Genomic DNA, 23,474 nt, shown 5'->3' on the forward strand with positions numbered 1-23,474 from the left:
CTTGATACAAATGTGGGCCTTGCTACAACTTTGCTGCCTCTCTTTCACTTTAACTACTGTAACTCAGGGGGGAAAGGTCAAACAATTGTGCAAAATCAATTTATCCCATCACTCTTAATGAGACAAGACATCATTAAAAGCTAGTTTCTGTTAATGAAAAGTGGTTGAAATGCACACTCCCCAATGCATTTACCATTAGCTCAATAGAAAACGAGTCTTCATTGATTTCAGGCAAATGAAGAACATGACTGCCATCAACAATTCCTGATACTATCAGTTATGTTTATCTTCTATTCCACATAGTGTTGGAATAGAAGAGCTCAAACCACTGTCCTAATACTTCATTATTCCATTTGTTCAAAGTAAACTTCAACACTCACTATGTTCAGGATGTTAGTTTCGATTCACTGATGTTGTTAAGAAGCTGTCCCACTGAGATACAAGTTATATGGATGAAACCAAAAACATAATATTGCAATAATAATTATGCTGTCTGTATGAGGATGGCTCCACTATAATCTTTTTTTTTTTCTTTTTTTTTTTAATCAACTAATTAACATGCATTATTTTCTGGATTTAATGTTCTTTCCTGACTTTGAACAATGATGTAATATATACTATCTGGTACTATTCTCCCATCTGTCTGAATTTTAATGATTTCTTTAATTACAAGACTGAACAATAGCCCAAAGTGACTGCACTTCTCGTGGAGGTCAGGACATCACACCCATGCTATTTCCTACAGTTTACACTTGAGACTAACCTTTCTGTTATTGACTACCATTTACCACTTATTCAGCTTTTGCATTCCATTTTGGCAAAGGAAGCTTTCAAATTAAGCAGCATCTCTTCCTCCTTGCTTAATAAACAAACCATTAGTTTTGATCAGTTTTCCTTTCAGGTCCACTGATTCTCTGGATGAATAAAATCTGTCAAATGTATGCACTTTCTGGCTTGTTATCTTGTTGAAGTGTCTGAAAATGCGTTGAGATGAGACTTATCAGATTAAAAGTACCTTTGAAAAAAATCTTTAAGTAGCTTTTGAACCATCCAAGTTCTCATTTCTGTAATGAGAATGTTTTCTTCAGCCTAATGTATTATTTTGATCTTACATGTTGTTTTCATAAGCTGTAAGTGATAAATCATCATAAACATGCCAAATGCTCAATGTTCTTAAAGTTAAATACTAGCTAAACTAAATGTACTTCAACATGCCAAATAAAACATAGCATTTCCCAGCTTGTGCTGTTAACTTGTGCTTTTCAATAATTAATGTTATTTACAGTGCTTTGGACTTAAAAGAGATGGTTAAAAATAGCAAACAGCTTCTTTACGCCACCATTTTGTTAGGGGCAGCATTCTTTAAAAAGTCTCCATCTTATCATCCCAAAATTCAAACTGTGGTTTCTTTAAGCATGCTGGACTGTGAATTATTTCTATATAATTCAATTGGTTACTTTATGATTGATAATTTACCTATTTCTGGTTCTGTTGTGTGGAAAAATCCACACCATATTCTGGTGCAAACTAATTAAAAATAGTTTAAAACAAATGTAGCATAATTTCCAAAATCTTACTTAAATCTGTTTTTTTAATTCATCTTCCTGTATATTTTTACTGTTTTACCTTTCAGTAGCTTAGTAGTTTCATCATTCACTAATTTCTTTCTTGGTTTAGTTGAGTGTTACGAGCTTAGTGAGCTTGTTGAGTAAAGTATTTAACTAAAGCTGAATAATCCTCTCCAATGTACAAGTTTATCAAAACTTTCATATATGCATCATGTTATACTTTTCAAAGAATGCCAAAGTTGAACTTATGCCTTCATCTGTTGTTATCTTAAAACCTCGGCCTTATCAAGCATGTATTTATTGACAATAACTGAGACTGAATTATTTAACTGTTATTATTTTGATAATCAGGTGATATCCTGACTTGGTCATTTTGATCTAAATTACTAGTTTTATTACTAATTTCCCTAAGATATTATGCATAGATATTCACAGACAAAGCCGATACTAAGAGGTTGTTGTGTTGACCTCTTACTACACAACAACGTGTTCAGTGGAGTCGATGACCAGATGGGTCAGCACTGTTTCGGCTGCACAAGAGGGATCAACACTTCAGACGGCAAGTGCTCACAATGTTGTAGCTGATTTGTGTACATCAGTGAGATGTACACACGTCTTTATTCTATTTCTTGTTCTAGAAATAGAATAAATTACAGTGGCTTTGCAGCTGAAAAATTCTAAATCATCTTTTCATCTTGGATTTTCCAGGGTTCTTTGTGTATATAAAAGAGACCAATATATTGTAATACCCACTTTGACACACAATCCTTTAAATAAATGTTCTCTTTTCTACCTAATGGTCTTGTGTGAAAAAGAAGAATAGATTATGTTGCACCAATTTATCAGCAGAAGGTTGCTCAGTGAGATTTTGGTTTAATCAGCAGATATTGTTTCTCATAATTCATTAGAGTCCCCTGACCCAAAAGGGGAACAGAAGCATACACATTGGATCAAAGCCTCAGAAAATAATGACCTTGCATAAATAATATGCAAGGTTTGAGCTATGTCTGTCACTTTGGTGCAACAGTGAAGTACATGATTATAAAAAAAAGTTTGTATTTAGAATGGGCCTCCTTCACCCAAGTTTTAAGTTTACCTCTTGCAGAGAACTTTTAAGTATTTCAACTTAGATGTAAGATGATAACACTTCATGTTCTTACTTTGTGCTCATTATGGAGTGGCTGATTTACTAACTTGTTTCCATTTATGAATGCAAAAAAATAGAGATATCTTAATTTTGCACATGTTACACACAAAATAAATAAACCTGGATCATTTTGAACTATTTGAGGATTTGGGGGTGACATTAGGAAATAGAATCTAATGAGACCTAATCATTTTTATCTCCCCTGTTTTACGTAAGCTATTTGATCTCTGGTTAGAGAGGGTTTCAAAGTATTTTGTGTCGAGCAATTTGTTGGACTGATTGTTCATGTTACTCAATATGATACATTATTAGTTCCTCTATCAAACATTTTCAAACCTGTTCTGTGATGTGGTTCATTACTTCTTAAAAAGCTGCCTTCTTCTTTTATTCCCCTAACACAGCAGTTTTTTTTGTCACCCCTGCCCACAGTGACCTCTCAAAGTGAAGGAGGAAATATCCACATGGTTGAACACTTGTCAGGATGACTTTTTTGACCCCAGATGTTGTCCAGATGCAGGTCAATGGCAGGGTGCAGAATGCTGTCCAAGTGACTTACAGCATGTTGTAAAATGCTTCTGCGGAAAGAAAGGAGAGAGGGTTAAACTTTATATTACCCCTTACAGAAGTAGGCAATAAGGCATGAAATTCCTTAAAGATAAGGTTTCTTGTTATTATGTTTTTGATCTCAAGTTGTAGTGGCTTACCATGAGTGAAAGGTGAAACTCAGTTCTGAGGGTTGTCATCGGAGGTTCTGTTCTGGATCAGTGGAAAGGATTGAGCAGCAGATTAGCATTCCCAAATGTTGAGTTATTGCTCTCCATCAATGAAGGAAAACAGCCCTGTAAATATCCCCAAGTTAACACCTCCAGTGTATGCTGGCTTCTACTGTTTTTGTTGCTACTCCAGCATCTTGTGGCTCATTACGTTTTGAACTGAGTAACTTTTATGCAGCCCAAAGTCACTTTCATTAATGTTTGAGATACCTAAAGCAGAATTAAATCATTTTTGTTTGGCTGTTTAATGACTGCCGACTCTACTGGAGAAGCCCAATTAGCTCCAGTGAAGTGACCAAATGACGCGTGAACAGACTGAGGGGCTAATGCAGGAAAAATCAGCAGCCGCGCACCATGTACTTTGCTCTAAAACACGTCATGTGCTTATGTTTTCTTTCCTAATTAGCCAGGGCTATTTCAATGGTCCCAGAGTGCCCACTGGCTGGACTAATAGAAATAAAGGTTCCCTAATGGACTGAGGGCAGAGTGTATTATTTTGCCCTTCAAACTGGCCCCCCAAAACACCCTTCAGCCAAGCCGTGGCCCATTCTTTAAGCCACAGCCATAAAAGTCAATGAACCATAGGAATATGTTTGCCATATGGTCTTTGATTGTTAGGGGTGTGGAAGGATAAAGGGGCCGTGTGGTTTGTGTGTGTTTTCAAGTGATGTCCTTAGAATTCCCAGTGCAGCCTGTGTGAGTGGTGGTAGTGTGAACATTATCCAGACGTGTCTACCTCTCTAAATATATATGTGTGTGTGCGTGTGTGTGTGTGATTTACAGCTGAGTACTATGGGTCCGCAGCGTTTCTAGGTATGAAGAGTGAGAGCTTTTTAGCAGGTTTTCAGTGCAAGGGCCTTCTAGACTCAGACATTTTAGAAGCAGGTATATATGAGACGGAGCTTGACTTTTTGATAAATGGTCCAACACTTTTCCATATTAAATTTTACAACTCAAAAAAAAAAATCTAGTGTATGTAGTTACGTTGCGAATAATTTTACTGTGATGATCTTGTATCATTAAACCTGAGCCCTACACTGTTTCAGATGTTATTAAGGCATTATACATACAATATTTACTCATAACGCTAAAACTCACTCTGGGTTTTCCTAGTTATTTGCAACAATTCACCACAACACATGCTCTAAGAGCACAACTGTCAAAGCTCTAAGAAACAACAAAGTGAATCGCTAGATTCAAAATATGTTAAATCCCACTCACATCTCTAAATGGCTGGCTTGTGTCAAGAGGTGATAGTCTTTTCTGGTTTAACTGTGCTAGTGGTTCAGTTGAAGTAACTGCAACAGAGAGGATTGAACTGTAGTCCTATGAAGTTCCTGGAAAGACGTTCAGTGGAGTTAGAAGTTTATATTTGTCAAAAGAAAAAAAGTAAAATACTCCACAAACTGCAATTAAAATGAGAACCATGAAAGACCAGCCAAATACCGAATCCAACTTGTTGCGCGCTATCCATTCGTTTCCTTGCCAATGCGCCCCCACCACATTACAAATACTTCTGACATTCCTGCTATAAATTCCACATTTTTTTTGTTTGTTTGTTTTTTATGTTTTGTTTTTGAATACAGAAGCCATGCCATAAACCAAACCCCTAGTCTCAGTTCTTCTTTGGTATTTCTATCAGACTGGAGCCCGAATATCCTTATCCCCTGCATGCCAGTATCCTAGAATTACCTATGACAAACAGCAGTGCTCAATGGTGTGTCACTTTCTGCTATGCTTACTCTGCATTTTGCAAACCAGAGCTGTCATTTCCTGTGTCATCATCATAGTGGTGTTTCAGCTGGGCATCAGTTTTAACCTTCCTGTTCTGAGGTGTATTGATGTACAACAATAACGTGCAAGGCAGAAGCATAGTCACTCCTAAAAGTAGATTGAAGCAAGAACAGTCATATCAATTCCCTCTGTGGTAAATGTATTATTTTTCATTTGAAATATTACATTTCTTCCATATGTAAAAAAATAAATCAAAACATACTTATTGTATTGAATTTCTTATTGAACGGTGTGTTATTTGGGTGTTGAACACATGCAAAATGTGTGTACACATCCATGTTTTAATTGTGCAGCTTCTTTGCATGCAAATGCTGTGGCACTCTCTGTCTTATCTGCCTTATCTCCCTTCAGCCTCTCTCCTTTGTTCTGGGATTCCACAGCTTCCCAGTTACATGAGCACTTACGGCTTTAAAGTCTCTTTGCTACCAGCCCACGCCTGCTATCTCCTGATGGACCATGGCAGACACTCTACTGAGAAAAGATTACAGAATCCATCTTTGTTCCAGTAATCACCCTGTCTCCATTTCATTTACATAAAGGTTTATTTTAGACCTCCAAAAGAAGCTGTCTAATTAAGTTCACTAATTGCAGCTCCAATAGACGTTAGTTGGAATCTCTTCTTTATCTATAAACAGAAAGGATTTCTTTCTCACCAGTCAGACCCATTTTAGATCAGTTAAATTATTCAAACAGAATGCAGTGTCACAATTAGGAGTCGTGTCTCTGGCTTTCAGGGTGAAGTGTAAATAAATCAGTGTGATAATCATCTGGGGATGTCCTCCAAGAATCTGAGGACATGTTTTGTCTGAGCTGCTGACACAGTTTTGTCACAGTGTCCAGACAACAACAGAGCTCATTAGTGGCACTAAACATGCTGATCATTTTGTAGAATTCCTTTTTAATAGGATTCACTGAGCATTTTAACTGCATAATCACATAGCATTACCAATTCACTCACTGGGACCTCATTCCCCTTTGCTAACTTCTTTACTGACCTGTAAGTTTACATATACTAATGTAGCCAAATTTCCAGCAAAATGATAAAAAAAATCAAAGATCTCATTTCAAGAAAGAAACTAAATTTCAAATTGGAAAGCACATTTTTGGTTTATTGGTGTGATCATAAGATTTAAGTAGAATTAAATTATTGTTCATTATCCTAATTAAGTTTTGAAAGGTATGTAGATTAGTAATAAACACTTAAGAAGACATAAAAGACTATGACTTTAAATGAAAATATACTACATACATATTAATCAGGCAACATAATATTCTACACCTCCTAAGTATTTTTTTTCTTGCAGAAAATTTAATCAATTGTTGGTTGTGTAAAATATTGAATTTTCATGCTCTTCACACTAAATATTTCAAATGTACAAATGTAAAATTTGAAAATTCTCTCAAAATATTTTACATCAAATATTTGATGTGAAAAAGAAGTAAGGTGCATAGAGTAAAACTAAAAAAAAAAACTGACAACTCTTTAGAAATAATACATTAAATGATCACTTTGAAAAGAGTATTATAGTTCTAATATCAAAACAGGTCCAGTGTACAATGAAGCACATTGTGTTGTGTTTCTTAGGTTGCCTGACATTGTTGATATCTTAACGTTTTCATTCTCCAGATTTACTGTTTATGGCCATGCATGGATAAATGTGAAGTGTCTGTAAAACCAGGACTTAATGACTGAAGCGTAAACTGCAGCCCAATGACAAGTAACTCTAAAGAAAATAGGAGCCCCTCCTATTACTTTGGGAGTTTATAAGGCTTCACTGACACCATTAAAGAAGATTTTACTGTCGTCCATCTGAGCAGCCAAAGCTTAACTGGATATCTCAGAGGCCATTTTAGCTCCTCTGTCGGCAGACTTAAATAAAGCCTTTTCCCCACTAATTAGTGGTTTCTTGTTGTTGTGTTTATGCACCTTGAATTTTTATTTTCACTTTGTCTGAGTGGAACCAAAACATAGTGCACACTTAAGAAATGGAAGCAAAGGGATGCATGGCTTTTATTTCACAAATGAATGTCTGAAAGCTTTGACTTAAAGCTCATTTTAAATCTGACTCTTCTGTGAAGGCTGGAGAGGTGTGTTGGTGACATTAACAACCAAAAAGCATCAAGACAAACAAACAGAGCAGACAGCTCTGGGGAAAGTTGAGGAGAAGTCTATAACAGGGTGGAATTACTATAATGCTAAGCCTTGAACATATCATGACTAAACTTGAGTTTCTTTGTAATAAAGAATGGTTGCCAATTGTCAGTCTGCAGGTGACTGTAACCATTTGAAAGACTGCTAGAGACAAACCCCTGAAAGATATCCATTGTAAATTGGTCCTACAAAGTATTACTCTATTTTGTCCCCAGTTTGTCACTTAAAACCATAGTAAGACCTGTAAAAGATCTGTATATGTTTTTGAAGTAAGAAAAATGTACAGCCACTGTAAAAGCATTTCAGGCTTTTCCAGTGCCTGAAATGCTGAAAATATATTTTTGTCTAAATTGGCTACCCATTTTGCTGACATTTACTTGAATTAAAATACAGTTAAGTTCTAAACTTAGTGCTGTCATTTAGGATTTAAGGCCATCATGTGGCAGCATAACTTACTTAAGTGCAGCACATTCTCTGCTGTCTAATGTGTTTTAACTTTAAAATCAGACATCACTAAATAAATTTCACTAATCCAAAGTTGTCGGTGAGCATTTCTATCCCTACTTCAGCTTCAGGAGCCTGCAAGTTAGGCTTCCTGGTATGCAGATGTTTTATAATGTATTCCAGCTGCTGAAGGTGCTCTCACTGAACTTATAGTTAGCTTCTGAACATACTTTGCTCCAAGTCCTCCTCAGAGCTCCTTCACATCTTATTGAGTTCTTAGATTCTTTCTATTTATGCTTTTTAGTCTTGATAAAAGCATAAGGCCCTCAGTGTGAGTGCAAGTCAGTGTAAGTGAAGTTGATTTATGGCAGAAGCTGCAGTTGATTTAGTCCCCGACTCCATCGGCTGCCAATCTTTGCTTTGCATCCGGAGCATGATGGACACCTGCGGGTTCAGGGGTCAGCTGTGTGGGGACGACCTCGACTCAGCGCTGACCCACCAAATGAGTTGATGTGGCGAGTTTTAGAAAGCTTGAGGTCTGTCGGCTCAGTTATGGTTGTCCGTTTCTGCATGACAAATGGCCGGCTGTGCCATTGAGGAAAGAGGAAAAAGAACACACTATGTCCACTTTGACCCCTTCAAACCGCGCTCAAGGAGGAGAGCGAGAGCCTGAATCTGTTTTTTGAGGTTATCCTGGGGCCCGTGGCGGCTGGAGATCATGTTCCCAAAAGTCTTTCAAACATCCTCAGGGACTTCTTGTTCCACTCAGCTGAAGATACATCTTGGATTGGGCTCGACTTTGATGGAGTAAAGATGGAGGTGAGAGGGAGACTGTGTTTGCACATGGGATGCATGTGTACTCGGGCTTGCATGCAAACTTGCAAGTGTGTTTATGCTTGCCCTGAAATAGAGGTGGACGTACTTCTGTGAGAACAGACCGGCTAATCTAAACCTCGTGTTGAGCAGCTGCATGTCTGTGTACCTATCACGGCTTCCTATCCTCCTTTCCTCTCGGTCTGAGGTTGAAATTATTGAAGCTACAAATTACCCGGGCCCTGAGGTTCTTCCACTGGTGGTGATGGCAAGCAGATGGCAGCAGAGCTCAGCGAGCCAGGCCCTCTTCCCCGCCCTGAACCCATGACATTTGCATTTCATGAGCCTTAATTGCGTCTGTTGTCATCCTCCCAACCGGCCCTGCGATTTCGTGCCTGTCACTGCGCACCCCTGCACCCTTGAAGAAGCTGTGATAGATTAAGGTGGGCCTTCTGTTTGCGTCCCCTCCATTGTGTTTGAGAAATTAGAAAATATCTCCCAGTCGACTCAAAGTGGGAAAACCTGGAGGGGGTTGAGGTGTGAAGGCAGGATGTCATAGTGACATTGGGTGTGACGGGACCAGGCGGGGAGAATTTGAAGAGAAATAGGAAAAGTGATTATTTCAAAAGCTTGCCATTGACCCTGTGAAGAAGAAACAATGATATGTCAAAACCCCCTGAGACCCACAATGCACCAGGCTTCCTGGGCTTTTAAACATTGATCAAGGAATGATTGTCCTGAAAAATGTAACCGTTTTCTGCTTCTAAATTTTTTAACTGTTTTGTCGTTATTGATCAATATCATTGGTAACAAAATTAAAAATTGAAAATATCCCCATGTCCACTCATTTTCAGTTCTTTTTCCATCGTATCTAGATATACATCCCAGTATTAGATGTTCTTTTATTATCTCCTACAGTAGAATAAATTTTTCCTTAAAGTGGAGTAGTTTTTCTCGTTTTTTGTTCTGGAGCTTTAGCCAGTTTGTTCAAAGCTGACTTTCTAATTGACGAGATTGGTTTAGTTTTCAATTCAAGTTAATTTAAAAAAAAACAACAAAAAAAAGAAAGAAAGAAAGATATCACAATTTAACAGACAGGGAATAGGAATTTAACATCAACAAGGGGATTCCCAAAGAGGGATTAGCTGAAAACTTTGCATGGTTAAGGTAATCAACTGAAAAATGACTTATCTTCCTTGTTTTTTTTTTATTTCTGAAAAGACATCTATGATAAAATTACTTTTCCCTTTCAACTATGTTGAGCTTACAGTTGTTAAATTCATCCCCCATCTCTGAAATCAATGTCAATACATTAAAAAGAGGAGCATTTGCAGCCAAATATTGCTGAAAAATGACAGCATTACATGCGCAACAATGAATTTGGGCATCAATGTGTCACATGATGTTCACAAAAACTAAAATTATTGTAGTAAAGTCACAAAATTGTGACTTTATTGAAAAAGTGAAGATTTATATGATTAGTTACTCAATGGGCAGAGAGTGATAGGAAAATGCATGTATGAAAGCAGTAGATTAAAGATTTTGACAAGTAGAACAACAACCATTTTTGCATCGTGTCCATGTTGAAAAAGCATTTCAGGAATTCCAAAAGTTGAGCTGAAACAAACAACTGCAAAAGATACTCAATCAAGAATTTCAAACGAATTGATTCATAGGATAGGGTTTGATGACTCTGCAATTACAATAGTCCTAATCTAGAACATTATTTGCTTTTATTTTCTTTTACTTTTTTTGTTTTGTTCTTTTGGAAGTTGTGCAGGAATTCATCTTCTCACAAGAACATGGGTGATATAGCATATTTGATGGAACTTGGGGAATAATTTATAGGTTTTTACAAACCATATATTCTAACATATTATTCATTACCAGCAGACCTCAGGTTTCGTCTGAGTCACTGCTTATAAATCAGAGGTACTTTTGATAAACTTCTGTTCCTAACAGATTAAGAGCGCTCTCAATCATTTATCATTATTATTATTGAGATTTCTTTGTAATCCACTGATCTTACACTGCTTTGTCTGCATCTTTTAACCATTTCTCAAAATCAGGACACTAATTTATCTTCAGCTTTTGCCACTAATGGGGCGATTGTGCCACAAAAGCCTATGTAATGGGTCTGGAGGAGGACCCTTCATTAGACTGACTAATGCAGGCAGACGAGTGAGAGAAATTGTCCGTCTCTGCTGCATGTGTGCATACTAATGGCTGAGAATCGCACACCGGCAAGGATTTAACGATCACATACAGAGTTAATGAGGTTTAACAGACTTGACTAAGAAAAATATAAACCCACACACCCAAGAGAGATGTTGTTTCCACTCACATCTCAAGTAGTAACAATGTTTGACCACACAGTGGCAGCATTTTGTCGAAGAAGGGGGTCGTTTGTAATGTCTGGTGTTGTTGCCTAAAGCAGCCACTAGGTGGTGACATTCTACTGTAAATGGAACACCACAAAAGGACATTGTAGTTCTTGGGAATTATCTGTTACCAAATTATACATTGTAATAAATAAAACTATTTTCTCGATGCAGACATTATGCCTGTGGACCCACAGATCAAAAAGGAATGTTCTTATTTCCCTCAGGAATTCAGAGCATGACGTTGTGGGAGGCTGAGACCTTGGTCTTGCAATCCTCTTTCTGAGACTTATTGTTTTATTGCTACAGTTGTGGACATGTATTATGATGTATTATACAAGCAGCTCTGAGCTGATGAGTAACTATGACGTGCAAATGAATGTCTGCTGTACACAATAGTTTAAGATACGGTTAGTTTAAAAAAAAACTGTATTAAATAAAATTCACAAAGTGAAACTATTATATTCAGAAGTTGAAGTTCACATTGCACCCTTCACCTTATCTGTATTTTACTGTCTGATGTCTCTCATCTTTATCTTTACAACGTGGCACAGATCCAGTGTGGGGTTTGTCAGGATGTCAGTCAAGCCCCTTGATACATTACACTAAAGCTGGTACATTTCTTTTGCCTTTGGCAGCTGTCTACAGCTTGCCAGCATGGGGTATGTTGAAGTACTTTGAAATTTCCTGGCAGACAGGTGTGCTGATTTTGACCTTGATAAAACACAGTAGACCAACCCCAAATTGTGACCGACTGTGAGAACTTCCCACTGAACCTCACGCAGCATGGACTTTGTAGCTCTCCACTCTTCCTTGAATTCCAAATAAAATGCAAAGTTTACTTTCCTTTAAAAAGAGGACTTTGTATCACATTAGCAACATTCTTGTCTGTTTTCTCATTAGCCAAAGTAAGGCTTTTCTCTGGTTAAGAAGTAGTTGTAGGCCTTGTCCTGAATACGCCTGTGTGTTGTGGCTTGTGAAACACTGCCTAGTAGTTTAGTTTGAATTTTTTGTCTACTTATTATGCCCTTTTTACCACACTTTTCCTACTAAATATTTTATTAATATGCTTGGATACCACATTGATCTTTAGCCAGCTTCTTTAGCAATAGTTCCCTCCTTGTGATGCATGTTCAGTAGATGTTAGTCATAATTATCCATATAAAAGAAATGAACACTTGATGATGTGATGTTGACACTCTGTGCATTATGAATCTACAAGTAGCACTTTGAAATTTGATTAGTTCTTAAATTTTTGATAAACTTATCTAGATTTTCTGAGCTGCATCATTAGATGTGCATGATGCCAGTGAAAGAGACAAAAAAAAGCAGTTTAGGTTTTAATAAACATTCTTTAATGATTAAAATTGTAGTAGCATGAGAAGCATTGTTAAGTTTTGACGTAAACATAGCATTGACAACTAAAGGCTTTGGCTTTACAATGATTATGAGGGCAGTTTTCATCAGAGGTACTCTCTTCTAACTGAACCCATTGCCACAGTCCAACAGGAAGAAGCTCTCTGAAGTAAATGCTTGACCCTAGGCTAAGAGAAGTGAAGGACTCGTACCATCTTATGGTGGTTAAAGTCCTCTGGTATCTTATGTGACACATGAAACATCCACAGTGAAACATGAACCGCATGTTCTGAGTAACTGGTATTTTGCTGTGCCTTGGCCCCAGTGTGGGTGACACCGGTCACGTTCAGTATTTGCAGCCACAAGCATAAGGACACACAAATGTACTGCAAGCTGAACTTGGGCAGAATGTACGCATGAGTTTACATTATTTTATTTCTGTTGCCAACTTTACCAGTTGATAAAGCATATAAACATGCACTTACTATGAGCTTTCTGGCATCCACAGAGTCTCTACAGGTGAGACATGGCTTTACATGCTGAAAGTTTGTCTCTTCTAACAGTGGAATACACAGTACTAGATAATGTTGCTTTATTCAGTGCACGTTTTAAACTACAGTGTCAAACGGAGCTGTCATGCACAACATATGAACAGTAGAGATCAAAGAAACCGCAGCAGTACAACCTTTCAAGTATGTCAAACTAACAGTTGTCTCATCACTGTAGCTCTCTGTCATTTCTTTGCTTATAGAGATAATACATCTTAAGTTTATCTAACGTCTTGTCATTTCTTTTATGGCATCTACTTGTAGCATATTAAGTGTGGATATATTATTTCCCAAGGCCCTAAGGTGTTATTTTTCTATAAAAGACCTAACTTTCAAGGCTTTTTGGCTTCTTCAAACCTCAACATAGGTTTCAAAAACATCCAAATTAAAGCACACAAAGATTAAAATAAAGCTGATTCTCTGTGTGCAGGTCTGCAAGTCCAAATGACTTTTGCCTTTATTAGTACACCACCTCACTCTCAATTATTTACCCTTTACAGTATCTGATGAAGAAATAAGGACACCGCAAAAAGACATCCCAACAATGTGAAAGATTCCTCTGTCTCATTTCGCCTAGAATCATTTCATACTGATTCCAAACAAAATAACTATTTTATCTAATTGCTATAACTCATAGGAATGATAAATACATAGCACCATATTTTTTGTTTAAAATAAGAAATTTTATAAATGTGAAAGAAAAAAAACAAAAAACTAAAACTAAATCAACCTAAATTAAATAGCTAAGCTAAATTTTTGGACTATATTTAAAGTTGGCTCGCTCATATAACCAACCATGCATTTTAGTTAATATGCTGCAAAATCCTTATTTTTTCTAATTTAGCTAAATCTTTGCCAGTTCCCCAAAAAATGGCTGAAAACACAAAATAAAACATCTTATAATAACATCATACTTATAAATAAAGATGGAGGCACTTTTTCAGCTAAAACAAAGCTCATAATATCCACAGAGCAACACAAAGACTATGTACATATATGTAAAAAGTGTTATAAATAGGTTTTAAACCATAGATACTATATACATCATTTTAACAGACACTATTGGTGTTTTGAGTTGGTTTTTTGGTTTTTCTTTGGTGTTACTTCCTTGATATTGGCTTCACAACTTAATATTCAGAAGGGAACTTGAAAGGTTACTGGAAACATTGGGATGGAGCAGCACTTCATTCTCGCTTCCTCAAGACGGCATAGATGAGTCCACTGATGAGCGCCAGAGGGAAGGCCACCCATGCCAGGATGTAGGCGTATCCAAACGAGTACCCATCCGGGACCCACTCAGGACTCATCAGTGTATAGATGATGGCTCCGCTCATCACAAACAAACCTACAGAAAGAAGGATGAGAAGGAGCGGGGAGTAACGCCGCCTGTGAGCGCCTTCAGTTATCGTATCATGTTTCCCTGCACTGTTGTGCTCTGTGTCTTCTGTCCAGAGCGGATCCCTGGCTGGCAGCAGAGGCGGATCGGTCAGCCCTCCATATTACATCACCGTCACTCATGCTTTCTGAACCCCCATCTGGCCTTTGCCAGCCTTCCCAGCTTTCCGCCCACAACCCCTTGTCAGACATGGGATGATCTGTTTGTCAGACCTCCACACCGACGGTCTTCCCTGACATTTTGACTCACCCCTTTGGCTTCTTTCCCTGTCTCATTCTTGTTTGGTTGAGTGGGCACCTGGTTGCCTAGCTCTGCACTGGTATGTTATAAAAGGGGGGAAAAATGGCATTTTGCAAACAGAGCTGCCAAGAGATAACACAACAAAGTGGTGGTGGAGTTGCTTTGTCCAAAGGGCATGGAGTACAAAAGACAAGTGGTGCATGAAAACCATTAGAAACTGGCTCAGGGTCTTAATTTGATTCTCTGAAAATAGATTATGATAAATGGAGCATTCTCTCTCTCTGTGTGTCTGTAGGTGGATTTTTTTTATAGTCATGCACTTTCTACTGAAGTGTTGCTATGTTTTCCATTTGAATCAAAGAAGTGAAATATCGCATCTTCTTGACCGTAATAAAACTTAAGTTTTCTTTCTTTCACCACAAAACGCCCAACACTAAGGGTGAATTGCAAAAAAAAAAAAAAAATAAATAAAAAAATAAAATATTTAATCTTTTTGGCATTTTGTGACATTACAACCATAAACATACATTTATTTTACATGTTTTTGAAACAGACCCACACAAAGTAATACGCAATTTTGAAGTGGAACGAACGTGACAAATTGTTTTCATGTTTGTTTACAAATACAGTTCTAAGTAGCAATTTTCTATTATTGTTCAGTCCCAATAAGTCAATGTGCTATGAGGCTAAGCACAAGCATCATTATAACACATTAATACGCATCAGACAAAATCATTCTATTGTAACTCTGATTGCATGTTAATGATCTTTCCATAATACTGACTTTAATGTTGATATGAAGAGATTAGTTTGTTTGTTTTTGTTGTGTTTTTGTTTTTTTTTTTTTTTTTTTTTTTTTTAAAGGATGACATAGATCCAAACTTGCTAGCCAGGATTAGTTTGTTTGTTTTTGTTGGGTTTTTGTTTTTTGTTTTTTCTCAAAAAAAGGATGACATAGGTCCAAACTTACTAGCCAGGATCTGAAAGATTCCAGTGGGGATAAATCGTCCACCCTTTGGCAAAGTGAAGAGCTGGCAGAAGAAGAGTAACAGAGAGAGGAAGCTGAAGATGATGGAGAGGATCATGAGAGCTTGGACCACCTGAATCCACACTACAGAAGAGAAAAGAAGAGTTCACTCAACAACACATCATAGCATTCATTAGCCAGAGCATAACATATACACAAATTAGCTGGAGGAGCATATGAGGAAAGGAAACAAACATCAATAGGTGCTGAAGCATCTTTAAAAACAGATCATAATGACCAAGCCTTTGTCATGTTTACTTCAGGGAATGTTGTAATGGAGCCAGCAGAATGAAGCTCAGGTATCCTGTTTCTAAAAGCTCTCTGCATCCCTCACAGGAGGCCCTTAAACTCAATCTAACAGATCAATCTTTACTGATAGGCCCTCCACTGCAAGAGGCCATTAACCCATTAGGCTCCTGTATTGATGATGAACACAGCATCTGCTGTTTTTGTACTGTCTACCTTAGCATTAAGATTTAAATTGTCTGCTTGTTTCTATTGCCTGTGCCAACCTTCCAGGAATCAATCTGTTTTTCCAAGCAGTTTGTATTACTACCAATGCAGATCCCCAGATACTCAGTTTTCCTTTATTTCTTGTTCCTGTGTTGTCATTAGGTCAAGGTGTTCAATGTTTTCAAAAGTAATGGTTTCAAAAGCACTAGTAATTTCCATAGTGGCATCGCTACAGTTTACAGTCCTTTGAAAACAACCTTCTTTTTGTCAACATATTTAACTAAATATCATGTATTTGAACTTTTAACCTACATTAAAAAATAGTGACAGGATTTGATGAATACATGGAGATAGTTTATTCATTTTTTGATGGATTGAAAACTCAAAGCTATATTTCCAGCTATATTTCGCTTTTATGAAATATATGAGTAAAATTTAAATCCAAACTAACAGTGAAAACCAGATATTCTAAAGTTACTGGGTGTTATAAATGTTTTGTATGTATCAAAATCATAATAGCAATAAATATAAGGTATGTTTAACATTATTTTAGCTGTACCGATCAATATGCTACATTTATTTTTGCAGCATTAGGAATAATTGTTTCTTTTCAGTTTAAATGTAAGCATTTGGATCATATTATACTTCCTTTAAAATTAGCTTTTAATAAACCATGGTAAATCTCAAGGGTATTTTGTGAACATCACGTAGCAGCCTGTGCCCTATGTCACAAAGTCCAAAAGTCAAATTTTGCTCCAGAATTTCAAATAAAAATTGTTTTCACAAGTGCTAAAATTATCTGTTTAAAATATCCAGGTGATCCAAAGATGTTGTTTTAATGGAAGAGCACTTACAACAATGGAAAAACACATGATGCATAATACATCACTGATCATCAAGAGCAAACAGGAGGGGAAGTGAAATGTAATTCCTATAACAATCTGTGGTTTCAACATCTGAAGCTCTTTGACAGTTGAAACCCTGTAAATCACCAAAGCACAGACTGGATTTCACTGTAATCATCTTGTTTTCATAATGTGATGTGCGAATTTATGGTAATGCCATAAGGGTAACAATAATACAGCGCTGCTTCTGATAAACACACATCTTTGCCTTCCTTATGTTTCCTTTCCTGGTAGGAAACGGTGACATCGGCCATTTCCTGGCAAGAGGCAAAACTTAGAGTTCACAGAAAAACAAGAATCATTGTGCCAAATTTCACTGTGTTCTAAACAGCAAGGTGTTTTTGCTCTTGCTCACTGTTTGTGTTCAGAGGGCACTAGAGGTTCTTCCTCAACAGCTAATTTTAGATCATGTGAACTGTATGAAGTAATTGTTCTGGCTATGTAGATGTGCAACTCGCTCTGCATGTGATAACTGCATGAAACACTGCCGAAAACGTGAAGTTGACCACCACGATTATGATTAATGTCTGATTGAATCTGATGGCTCAGCAGAGCTTCAGAAGGCCTGTCTTCTATCTCCCTGAGTTCACTGCAAAGCAAACCCGGGAACAGTACACACTCACTCCTTCCTGAATAAACACTCTGCGTCACCGCACCAATAAAAGCAAGTCAAACAAACACTGTGTGCCATGAAACTACAAGGCAAAGCACCCAGGCACTGCTCGGCTGACTAAACACAAGCTGGCCGAGAGGGTTCATTCTTGATGGATGACATCAGTGGACTGCAGCTGAAACACTGTGGGCAAAACTTACAGTAACTTTGCAAACGTTGTGGTGGCAACAGTTATCTTATGACATCATATTTTAAAGAAGAATCTATTTATTCTTAATCCCCAGCTACAATCTTTGTGCATAAATATCTCCACACTACAGCTGCTGTTTTAAATTGCCCATACGATCCCTGCAAACCAACACTGGGCACACTAATCTGACACTAGGCAACCCCTTTCCCCCTTCATCAACAAGCCATGTCCTGCAGTCCTACACACACAAATTTAAGCACCCAGGCATGGACAACTTTGGATACTCTCTGCAGCCCCACCCAGGTCATTCACAGCTCCCTGCACGCTTGTCACTATGCTTACTCTCCAACATTAGATCTTATTATGGACAGCACACTATGACTATTTATACAGCAGAAGCCAATCTCCAAAAGGCACTGCCACATTCTCTACCCTAGATGGCACCAGAGTCCAGAGGTGCTGTGGCACAGCCACATATTTAATAAAGTAGATTTTTTTTTTTTTTTATGAGGAAAATCTTACGGGAACAGAATCTTAGCAGTAAAAGCTGGGAAAAATATGCAGATGTCTAACCTCCAATTGATGCTCCGTTGCAGTCCATACTGCCCGTAGTACAGTTTACCCAAAGGTCTGAGGTTCCCATTGACCCTGATGTCCACACCTGCAATCAAATACAATGATTGGTTATGTCTGAATACATGAAACTATATATAATGTCACCACAAACCTTTGAAAAAAGGATAATCAAGATGGTGGCCACTGATTATCTTGTGTTGCTTTATAAAAACCAACAGCAACGATGAACTTTCTAAAGCTTCATATTTGGATGGACATTCAAATGTGGCACATTGTAGAGGACCAAACATTATTGGGTTCTTATCATGTCACATTCAGGAATGACCAGTATTAGATTATACATTTTTATGAGTATCATCATAATTTAGAAAAATATTTGCCTCTTGAAACAATATAAATGGGTATGGAGTGGTGTGTTTCTATGTATAAATGGGTGTAGAGTTTGGCAAATGGCTGAACTTACCTGTAGCCAATAAGTAAAACAAAAAAAATAAATAAATACATAAACTGTGTGGATCAAATCAGCTGCTCACCAATATTCCAGTGCCCATGACTTGCCAGTTTTGTCTGTTCTTTCTTCCATCTTATGACAACATTTTGTACTCATTTAATTAGACCATGTAGCAGTATTGATTATAGCAACGATTATATTGCATATATACATTTTTGTTTTCTTTTCCAGTATCATGTGAAAATAAATCAGAAAAAAACACCTTAGTCATGAGGTTCATTTGGAAATTATTTTTACTAATAGAGCCTTAATGTATTTCTTCAGCAAATTCACAAAGGTGTCTTAAAAGACTGAGCAATACAAGTTTTACTTACACTGACAGTTGTTGACACAAACAGGAGGACAATAGCAGAAATGTGCAGGAAGATGATTCCGAGCAGAAGGATCAGCATCTTGTCAGATTATCTGAAGATAAAAGAGCGGAGCTTTCAGATCTCTCAGGATGATGAAGCTGTGTGTTTGTGGGTGTGTGTTGCAGCATAGGGAGACTTGAAGGTTACATCCTTCCTCTACTTAAATTTCAAGAGAAATGGAATCGCTGCGCCCAGGTGGATACATTACTACCACTTACATCTCACCTTTAGCTATTTAAAAACATTTGAATATTATTACAGTTAAAGCTGTTCTGAACATTTTTGCTTTAAATAGAATAAATCTCAAAACAATTCGTCATTTTTACAACAGTGCTTTATTTTCCTTTTAAAGGAGCATACTGATTCCATGGATCAAAATTGGGAGTATTTCTGTTAATGAATGTTAATCTAAGAAGTAAGTAGAATTCCAATCTTTTTTTTTTTTTTTTTTTTTTTTAGTTTCTAACTCTAAAACAAAGGTTTCTGGGGCATTTTTGTACCTATGACAGCTCAGTAATATCTACGTGCGCTTCTTAAAGAGCAACACGCGCTTCCGCCTCAGTCAGAGCGAGTGCATCCGAAATAAAGCGAGTTTAGAGGAAAGCAAAGTGAACTCACCTACAGGCGAAAGGCTTGTATTCCAAAGAAAAATAAAAAAAAAGAGGGAGAGCGAGCGAGACAGAAGCAAAAAGCGAATACGAGTCTACCTTTAATAGAGTCCAACAGCGACTCTCCTCCGTCCTTTAAAGTCCTGCTCAGACTAGATTGCTCCCAGCACTGACGTTCTGTTATAAAGTGTCTCATTATGGAAGAACAACGCCCTGCGCGCGCTGCTGCGTCATCGACTGACCCCCTGGACCGCGGTGAGGAATCCCCTAATATTGACTAGTTGTGCATATTTACGCGTCTGGTTGCCTCGGCTGCCGAGCTACCGTAGGTGTGGGGACTAGCTCATCGTTGTTTGGCCCGCTTGGTAACTAAAGGGAAGTACCAGTTTTCGAGGATCGCTTCCTATTTTCAACTTATGTATTTATTTATTTTGCACGTTGGCAATCAGAAAGATGCATGTACCGAAGTCGTTTATTGCTCCTTTGCTTCTAAGAATAAAAAAATGTTAATTTATGTACTTTTATTGATGCCATCTTTGTTTATATATATATATATATATATATATATATATATATATATATATATATATATATATATATATATATATATATATATGCATTGCACATTCTTGTTGAGCAAACAAATCTGTGTGTCACATAAATATCAAAACTAAAATGCTCAATCAACTGTGCAACCTGCCCATCTGTACACAACTGGCAGCACTTTATAAAACACACATCAGCTTTACACCAGCAGCCTCCCTGAGATTAGTTTATGTTCAGCCTCAGGTAGCGTCACAGGGTCTGTTTAAAGAGACAAAATGTTAAAAAGGCTTGCGAAGTACTGTAACCATAGAGAATTTTGTGCAATAAAATGTCACCTTTATTTTGCATCTGCTGCATTGTCATGCTTGATCTGAGCCATGTTGAAATTTGTAGTGCAGACACTCCCCTCTCCCATCCCTTATAAGTCAATGTTTGTGGAAGACTGACAATCGGGCATTCGTTTTATTCCATCTGTGAAGTTACGTGGGAGAGCCGCATAGCACACATTCAGACATATCTACGGCAGCGACTGAGATTTCATCTCTGTCGTTGGACAGCAGGACTTGTCCATGTTGGAGCTGCAGACTGTTAGGAGGAATTCTGAAGCAGTAGATAGGACCTCAATCAAGAGCCATAAATCTGGAGAGTGGGCTGGATTAGGTTACAGAAACGCCCAGCCACGTTACAAGACAGAAGAGCACTAAAGCAGATGTAATGACCACAAGAGATGCATTTGTCCCATCAAAAACCTTCTGAAATATTAATGTTCTGTCCTCAACACGTGGCTATGTGTGGCTGGACAGCCAGGAAACAACGAATAAAAAAGTCTCCATACATGGGTTGTTCCTCTAAAATTAGGCTCTTTAATCGATAGATTTCTGTACCTGAAATACAACAGGAGGGAAATTACTTTTACAGCTCAATACAATGTTTCTGTAATTGAACATAGAAAAATACATTACTAGCTAATACACATATCATAACGATACACTCAAAAAAATATGCACACTCCTCTTCAGTTTATCGACCAAAGAAAAAACAACACAAGTCTAAGTCTCTTCCAGATACATATGCATTTAAAAGGACCAACGTTTTCTAAGTTACAAATCATATAAATCAGTGTTTCCCAACCCTGGTTCTCAAGGCACACTGCCCTGCATGTTGCCTTGCTTCAGTCCAACTGATTTCAATTGATGGCTGATTAACAGGTGTTTGTTGAACTGCAATCAGTTGAATCAGGCACATTAAAGCAGGAAAACCTCTAAAACATGTAGTACAGGTTGCCTGGAGGACCAGGGTTGGGAAACACTGGTATAAAGTTCGGTTTCAAGAGTGTTTACTTTCTCCCAATTGCCTAAACTCTTGTTGACAAGGTCACCGGAGGGCAATACATCAAAGATAGTTTGCTGCTAAGAGCGCTGACTCCATCAGGTTTCTGTAGATATAATATGACAGATTGTTTGTAATACAGATGATACACTCCAATAAAATTTAAACCCAATACCTTTCAATTAATCTCAGCATGGATTTATTGTAATAGGTATAACAGGAATATCCTGGCTCAGTTTATTATTTAGGTTGGAGAACTACCTCACAACAGAGAGATTTTTTATTTTAGCTTTTCTGAGGCAGAGGATCCAGGGTTGGGGATGAAGGCTTATCTTTGTCATTCTTTGACCACTTGAGAATCTCGCCCTCTTTCTTGAGTTTCGGCTCACTGCAGTTGTTGGTGGTAGGTGGCCCCGTCTTTGTGTCGTGCAGTCAGTAGGTTAGGCACCACATTCTGATGATTCACTTCCTGCTTAACTGTAACATCACCCCTCCTGGCTGTTGCCTAGCTAGAATTGGACTACCCCATTTTCATCTGACACAGCATTTTTCCTATGGCTCCAGTCACTGTTTATAATCAGGCTGGATGATTTGCAAAATTGCATAAACAGTATTTCAATACACATGACACATCCCTGAGAAATTCTTCACCAATCTATTCTCCGTAGTCAAATTACTGAGTCATAGAAAAGCTTGGAAAATTTCACACAATTGAACTCAATTTACTAATATTGTGATGTTTGGAAGCAATATTTGCACCTGGTATTATTTATGATATCAGAGAGGTTAGGGGTTTTCAGTCAAATACCCACCACACACAATAAAAAAAAAATAATAATATTTTTTCTTCAGTTTCACAACTTTTCTTTCCTTTACCATTGAAATACTTTGAGGTTTGGAGTTGGAATGTGACAAAATGTGATTATTGAGCATGAGACTAGCTCAGATAAGTCTAGAAATCTCTTATTGTTATAAAATATAGCACGTTATGAAAATCCTAAAAAGCTGAACTGGCAGCAGGCTAGCAAAGATAAGATGAGGTAAATGATTGTTAGAGACAGACAGCCTAGAGACTGATGAGAGGTAGATAGGATATTGTTTGTGGGCCAATAAACGTTAATCCTCTCACACCACCCTGCTCTGTCATCACAGTTTAATCAGACTATGCACACTGTACAACATTGAAATGACAAAGCAGCAAACTAGACTCTAATCCTTAAAATATTTTGAATACAAAACAGATACTATTAAGGCCGCAACCGTTCTCATAATCTAAACTCACACAGACTTACAAAATATTCACTTTAGTAGAAAAATCTCCTTTATTGCAGGTATTTTCTTAAAAAATGCATTAAAATGTTGTGAAAATATTACAGATTTAAAAGTCTATTTGCGCCTGAAAGTATTACAAAGCGTGGTTGATGGTTGTTGTGATTTCTAACCTTGAAATCTCAATTCTGCCTGAAACAATTGTGATTGGACTAATTTATTCAACATGTCCTTAATCAAAGTCATGGAGGCTTTGAAGGGTAAAATGGAAGAATCTGAATGACTCATGTCAGCAGACATGCATGAAATCCTTTAGTCACAAGTAACAGCTTATCCTGCATAATTCTGGTTTAAGAAGAAAGGGGGATTTAGGGAATCTGTCTTAAGATGCTGTAAAATGAGAGCTGCTTAGATTATAGAAAGCAGGTCATGTTTTCCCTCTACTCCAGGTAAAGAAATGAGCTAAAAACACGTAATCAAGA

At 37.5% G+C, this 23,474-nt stretch overlaps 1 protein-coding gene across 2 annotated transcripts; it reads right to left on the reverse strand.

Moving 5' to 3' along the window:
• Positions 1–12,404: 12,404 nt before the first annotated feature.
• Positions 12,405–20,192, reverse strand: pmp22b (peripheral myelin protein 22b). 2 transcript variants are annotated; one of them, XM_055042597.1, is made up of 5 exons: positions 19,948–20,192; positions 19,202–19,292; positions 18,374–18,461; positions 15,583–15,723; positions 12,405–14,321 (listed from the first exon to the last, which is right to left on the reverse strand). In XM_055042597.1, the coding sequence occupies exons 2-5, from the start codon at positions 19,277–19,279 to the stop codon at positions 14,161–14,163; spliced, it is 468 nt and encodes a 155-aa protein (XP_054898572.1). In that variant the 5' UTR covers positions 19,280–19,292; positions 19,948–20,192; the 3' UTR covers positions 12,405–14,160. The 2 variants fall into 2 exon arrangements, with proteins under 2 accessions (XP_054898572.1, XP_054898571.1); XM_055042596.1 differs by having other exon boundaries at positions 19,859–20,190.
• Between the last annotated feature and the right edge of the window lie 3,282 nt (positions 20,193–23,474).

Source organism: Poeciliopsis prolifica, unplaced genomic scaffold (assembly GCF_027474105.1).
Source record: "Poeciliopsis prolifica strain line A6 unplaced genomic scaffold, Auburn_PproV2 SCAFFOLD018, whole genome shotgun sequence".
In the NCBI taxonomy this organism is placed as follows: domain Eukaryota; kingdom Metazoa; phylum Chordata; class Actinopteri; order Cyprinodontiformes; family Poeciliidae; genus Poeciliopsis; species Poeciliopsis prolifica.